The sequence below is a fragment of the Gorilla gorilla genome, chromosome 6 (assembly GCF_029281585.2).
Source record: "Gorilla gorilla gorilla isolate KB3781 chromosome 6, NHGRI_mGorGor1-v2.1_pri, whole genome shotgun sequence".
Classification (NCBI taxonomy): domain Eukaryota; kingdom Metazoa; phylum Chordata; class Mammalia; order Primates; family Hominidae; genus Gorilla; species Gorilla gorilla.
The window spans coordinates 75,251,932-75,258,438 of NC_073230.2; the positions used below are offsets into that span (position 1 = coordinate 75,251,932).

A 6,507-nucleotide genomic window follows, 5' to 3' on the forward strand; every position below is an offset into this window, starting at 1 on the left:
AGTCTCGCTCTGTCGCCCAGGCTGGAGTGCAGGGGCACAATCTCGGCTCACTGCAACTTCTGCCTTCTGGGTTCATGCCATTCTCCTGCCTCAGCCTCCCGAGTAGCTGGAACTACAGGCGCCTGCCACGGCGCCCAGCTAATTTTTTGTATTTTTAGTAGAGACTGGGTTTAACCATGTTAGCCAGGGTGGCCTTGATCTCCTGACCTAGTGATCCGCCTACCTCAGCCTCCCAAAGTGCTGGGATTACAGGCAGGAGCCACCGTGCCCGGCCTTTTTTTTTTTTTTAATCACCCGGGCTGGAATGCAGTGGTGTGGTCTTGGCTCACTGCAACCTCCGCCTCCCGGGTTCAAGTGATTATCCTGCCTTAGCCTCTCGAGTAGCTGGGATTACAGGCATGCACCACAACGCCTGGCTAATTTTTGTATTTTTATTTTATTTTATTTTTTTAAGAAAAGTTTTATTAATGTGTTAATATTTCAGCAAAGTTATTGCAATGGGTTGAAAACACAAACACACTGTTACAGGCTTTAAAGTGACAAACGAGTTTTACACAATTGAAATATTACACATACTTATGGGATTTATTGAATGATTAACAGACCCATAAAAGAAATTAAATCTGAAATACAAAATCCAATATTAGCACCTACAATATCTCTGACAGTTAAACTTTTGATGGTTTCTGTCTCCTAATGTATTTTTAAACTCTCTCCCTCATACAGTGCTCTCAAACCCCAAGGATGAACGAAAAGGCATAAGCAGCCCTGATCCTAGAAACGTACAACCAAAAGCAGAGCTACAAATATGGACTCAGACTTGAGAGTTTTACTTAGAAGTAACTTACTGTACTTGAGCCAGTCATAAGTTTTCTGTGCACTGAATACTGTATATGAGAAAATTCTGTGAGTCATAAGGTTTGCATAGGGATAGTTAAAAATTAGTAATATACAGTATTATTCCAAACAAATTTTTTTCTCGTAAGTTATATTTATAAGAAAACTATAATTAAAATATTTTTATACCTGTTTATTACATATCCAGGGACCCAGCAGGAACATCTATGTGTTTGATGGTTTGGCATCCACTTTATTGTGCTTACTGATTTTTGTGATGAACAAGCAACACACATCACATCTTCACAACCTTTAAGGTAATGCAACAATGACATAACATTCTCCAAAGAAATAACTGGAAATTGCATTAAATACTGCTTTAATGAGGAATAATTGCCATAATAAACAAATAACATTATACATTATTTTTTCAATGAGCTTCAGTTTGAGGAACTGAATAGTAGAAACAGATCTTAATATATGAGTCATGGTAAAACTGGTAAATCTTTGAAATCTAGGAGGTGCATTAGCAAAACCACAGCCACACCAACCCTTGCCAAAATCCTGGAGAAAAGCATTTTATTAATTTAGGGGAACAAGATGGAACACTGGCAAAGATACAACTTGTTGAGGTCTAAAGCTACCTGAGAAGCTGGCCCAAGGAATGAAGAGAACCAATGGTACGTACTGGTGGCAGATAATAAGGTTTGCACTGGGCTGACCAGCTGTGTTTTATTAAATGGCCTTCAATAAAAAAAGTGAAATGCTTCATTGTGTTTTCTCAGAAACCAGTCAAAAGATTACAGAATCCTACACAATTTGGAGACACAAAGTGGATACTGAGCGACTAGAGGTCATTCCAGGTGTGGAATTTTACAAAGTCCTTGGAGTAAATGGCACTGTGGCTCTGGCGGCAGATAGGAATGATGCTCTGGAGAGGAGGTAGGGACACTCTGCAGTGGCCAATGGATACATGAGGGGCTCGGCTAGAAGTAGGATCTTTAATTCTATGGTTTATCTTCCATGGCTCATGCCTCTGTCTTCATAAATGGTAATTTCAATAACTCGCAGTCCTCACTCAATGGAGTCTGTCAGGAGAAGGCCTTGTGGAACATAGATCTTCTCATTCTGCTCTTGAATGCATTTGGAGACTTTCTTCAGAACCTTCTGGTAATGAGTTTCCAAGCATAGGAAGATGGTATATGCTGTTAAACAAGCCAAACAACCTTCGAGATATGATTGGCCACCAAGCTTCTCTGCTTCTGCATAAAGGTTATTTAGAGTTTGAACTATTTCTTCAAACTGCTGCCTATCAATCTGGTTCTCCAGCTCCATGGAGAACATGGTCTGGAACTGGCAGCCTGTGCCACTGCTATAGTCTGGCTGAATGAACACCTTTCTGGACTCTGGTGCCTGCTGCAGCCTCATGGCAAGGACAGGACAGGCCGCACTCTAATTTTTGTGTTTTTAGTAGAGACTTAGTTTCACCATGTTGGCCAGGCTGGTCTCAATCTCCTGACCTCAGGTGATCCGTTCACCTCAGCCTCCCAAAGTGCTGGGATTGCAGGCGTGAGCCACTTCGCCCTGCCCTCCTATGAGTCTTTAATGCCGAGGATGCTTTGTCAAGATAAAGGCTCACGTCCATTTCAGTGCCAACTGTCAGGGACTCAGCTGCAGACACTTTTGACTCATCTGCTTTCTGTTTATTTGTTTTTGATTTTTTGTTTTTTCGCAAGCCTTTATGCTACCTTCCTGTCTTTTTTTTTTTTGAGACCAAGTCTCGCTCTGTCCCCAGGCTGGAGTGCAGTGGCACGATCTCGGCTCACTGCAACCTCCACCTCCTGGGTTCAAGCGATTCTCTTGCCTCAGCCTCCCAAGTAGCTGGGGCTACAGGCATGAGCCACCGTGCCCAGCTTGCCTTCCTGTCTTTCTCCTCTTCCTGAGTCTCTTCCCCATCCCTACAGCATGGCCTCCACGTATGCCAAGCTTGCAAGCTTGCTGTTTGTTGCAAGCAAACCTGGACTGACAATCTCTCTTCTGTCTTCTGGACAGCCAGACTGACTGTCCTCTTCTACCTGGGTGCCTGTGTACATGTCCTCTAACCCCTAACCCTAACCCTTTGCAGCTTCTGTTTCTTTTCTTTTCTTTTCTTTTCTTTTTTTTGAGATGGAGTTTCACTCTTGCTGCCCAGGCTAGAGTGCAATGGCACGATTTTGGCTCACCGCAACCTCCGCCTTCCGATTCAAGCGATCTCCTGCCTCAGCCTCCCGAGTAGCTAGGATTACAGGCATGCACCACTATGCCCAACTAATTTTGTACTTTTAGTAGAGATGGGCTTTCTCTATGTTGGTCAGGCTGGTCTCAAACTCCCGACCTCAGGTGATCTGCCCGCCTCGGCCTCCCAAAGTGTTGAGATTACAGGCGTGAGCCACGGATCCCAGCCAGCTTCTCTTTCTTTATCTATAAACAGAACTGTCGTGAAGATGCAATGAGATGAATTTTAGCTCAGAGCCTGCCACCTGGTGACTTACCCATGTTAGGTATTGTGGTTACAGCTCTGCTGTCAAACCACTTCTCCAACTCTCCTTCTAGCCTCAGTTCGTTTGTCAAAGGGTTTGGCCCCAGTATTTTGCTGGATATTCAGAAGTACGACCTCACGTCTGCAGAATGCCACTGACTTTCACACGAGGCCTCCCAGGAAGGGATGCCAGGCCTCAGACACTAGCTGTTGGATCTCGGGACTTGCCACTCCACTTTGGCATTTTTCAGGACCACACAGCATACAGTTGATCTAACAGTCTTTCCTGTCCTCCCAGTGGTCAGCTGCAGCCCAGTTCTAGGGCTTCTGTGGGAGAAGACAGGAGAGGGCTGGGAGTCAGGGTACACAAATGTGTCAGATGAGGCTTTGCTTGCAAGGAGCTCACCACTTGGGTGGTGGAGAAGGCCCAGAAGGCACTACTACAGTGCTCCCAAATCAGGAAAAGATTGCTAAATGCCCGTATACTCAGGATCACATGGGAGCCCAGAGTTGGACGCCTGGATCAGCTGGGAGTCTACCTGACATTGATGATGTTTGGCTAGAATACTGATGGACAAGGCCAGGAGCGGTGGCTCACGCCTGTAATCCCAGCACTTTCAGAGGCCGAGGCGGGTGGATCACGAAGTCAGGAGATTGAGAACATCCTGGCTAACACGATGAAACCCCATCTCTACTGAAAATACAAAAAATTAGCCGGGCGTGGTGGTGGGCGCCTGTAGTCCCAGCTACTCAGGAGGCTGAGGCAGGAGAATGGCGTGAACCCGGGAGGTGGAGCTTGCATTGAGCCGAGATTGTGCCACTGCACTCCAGCCTGGGGGACAGAGCGAGACTCCATCTCAAAAAAAAATACTGATGGACAAATGAGAGGTAGCAAGACCAACACTGAGGGAAGGGCATCCCAGGCACAGGGAAGAGCATTTAGGAAGGCTTGAAACAGTCGGGTGCATTCTGGGAACTCCAAGTAATTCCGCTCTTGAGTTGAGTGAGGGCTAAACACCTTCAAATCACAAAACATTCCAGCCACTGGTCTCTTCTTCTCCCTCCATTCCATCCTCAATACTATAGCTAGATTTATCTTCCTTCCTTCCTTTCTTTCTTTTTTAACATGGGGTTTCAGCCAGGCGCAGTGGCTCACCCCTGTATCCCAGCACTTTGGGAGGCTGAGGCGGGCGGATCACCTGAGGTCAGGAGTTCAAGAACAGCCTGACCAACATGGAGAGACCCCATCTCTACTAAAAATATAAAATTAGCCAGGCGTGGTGGTGCATGCCTGTAACCCCAGCTACTTGGAAGGCTGAGGCTGAGGCTGAGGAGAATCGCTTGAACCTGGGAGGCAGAGGTTGCAGTGAGCTGGGACCGTGCCATTGCACTCTAGCCTGGGCAATAAGAGCGAAACTCCATCTCAAAAAAATAAATAAATAAAAATAAAATAAAATAAATTTGGCTCCTCTGATTTTAAAATCGATCGGGGTTTCCTATGACCTATAGGACCAAGAACAAACTCCCTCTCTTGACATTGAAGACTCTTCACAGCCTTCTCCCAAACTCCTTCCACCTCTCCTCCCTACCTTTTGTTATAGTTACAGCCACTTGGATGATTTCCTGTTCTTAAAGCAGGCCAGTCACATTTTTTGTCCAGACTTCTCCCTCTGCCTGGAATGTTCTCCCCTTCTTCCCTGGGCAAATTCCCCCCATCTTCCAAGACCCAATGCAGAAGACAGGTTCATTAGAAGCCCCTTCAGGGTACTTCCAGTGCCTAGAATCCAGCTTGACATTTTGGTTGAATAATTAATTAATCAGATCAAGGACCTCTTCCCTGAGTACCCAACATAGCCCCCCCCTCCAACGCCTGTGCTCCCTGCACACCTCCTCCATGCTATGTTGGAACTTCTTGAAGTCAGGCTTCGTTTCTTTTGTTTCGTTTCTTTCTTTGTTTTCTCTTTTCTTTTTCTTTTTTTTCTTTTTTTTTTTTTTTTTTGAGACAAGAGTCTCACTCTGTCGCCCAGGCTGCCTTGCAGTGGTGCCATCTCAGCTCACTGCAGCCTCCACCTCCCTGGTTCAAGTGATTCTCCTGCCTCAGCTGTCGGAGTAGCTGGGACTACAGGCGCCCACCACCACACCCGGCTAATAGAGACAAGGTTTCACCATGTTAGCCAGGCTCATCTCGAATTCCTGACCTCAGGTGATCCGCCCGCCTCAGCCTCTCAAAGTGCTGGGATTAAAGGCCTAAGCCACTGTGCCCGGCTGCGTTTCTTTTTTCTTATTTTTCTTTCTTTCTTTCTTTCTTTTTTTTTTTTTTTTTTTGAGACGGAGTCTTGCTCTGTCACCCAGGCTGGAGTGCAATGGCACCATCTCAGCTCACTGCAATCTCCGCCTCCCGGGTTCAAGCGATTCTCCTGCCTCAGCCTCCCGAGTCGCTGGGATTGCAGGCACCCGCCACCGTGCCCGGCTAATTTTTGTATTCTTAGTAGAGACGGGGTTTCACCACCTTGGCCAGGCTGGTCTCAAACTCCTGACCTCGTGATCCACCCGCCTCGGCCTTCCAAAGTGCCGGGATTACAGGCGTGAGCCACCGCGCCCGGCCTCCGGCCGCGTTTCTTCTCTTTTTTAGAGGAGTCAGGCTGGAGTGCCGTGACACAATAGCTCACTGCAGCTTCGAACTCCTGGGCTCAAGTGCTCCTCCCGCCTCAGCCTCCTGAGTAGCTAGGACTGCAAGCGTGCACCACCACGCCCGGCTTTTTTTAATTATTATTAATTTTTTTGTAGAGACGGGATCTTGTTGTATTGCCCAGGCTGGTCTCCAACTCTTAGCCTCAAGCGATCCTCCCACCTCGGCCTCCCAAAGTGCTGGGATTACAGCTGTGAGCCACCGCGCCTGGCACAGGCTTCATTTCTGATGGTCCTTCCTTTTTCCTTGATGCCTTTCTCTGTACCTGGCACATAGAAGTGCCTGGCACGTGTTTGTTGAATGAATGAATGAATGAATGAATGAATGAATGAATGAGCGAACATGCCATTTCACCTTATGTATCTTGTGAACCCGCCAGGCCCGGGCCTGATGTCATAGCCTCTACCCCTGGCCCGAGTCTCCAGTCCCCTGCGTGTCTGCTGACCACAGCGCGAACGCCAGC

General features: G+C 47.1%; 1 protein-coding gene across 1 annotated transcript; it reads right to left on the reverse strand.

Annotated features, from left to right (window-relative positions):
* Nucleotides 1–1,773: 1,773 nt before the first annotated feature.
* Nucleotides 1,774–2,265, reverse strand: LOC101146184 (golgin subfamily A member 7-like). The gene has a single exon (XM_055347003.2). The coding sequence runs from the start codon at nucleotides 2,263–2,265 to the stop codon at nucleotides 1,912–1,914; it is 354 nt and encodes a 117-aa protein (XP_055202978.1). The 3' UTR covers nucleotides 1,774–1,911.
* Between the last annotated feature and the right edge of the window lie 4,242 nt (nucleotides 2,266–6,507).

Bases quoted from the DNA above. Each gene is read 5' to 3' on its own strand.
- LOC101146184 (XM_055347003.2), bottom strand. From the start codon at position 2,265: ATGAGGCTGCAGCAGGCACCAGAGTCCAGAAAGGTGTTCATTCAGCCA.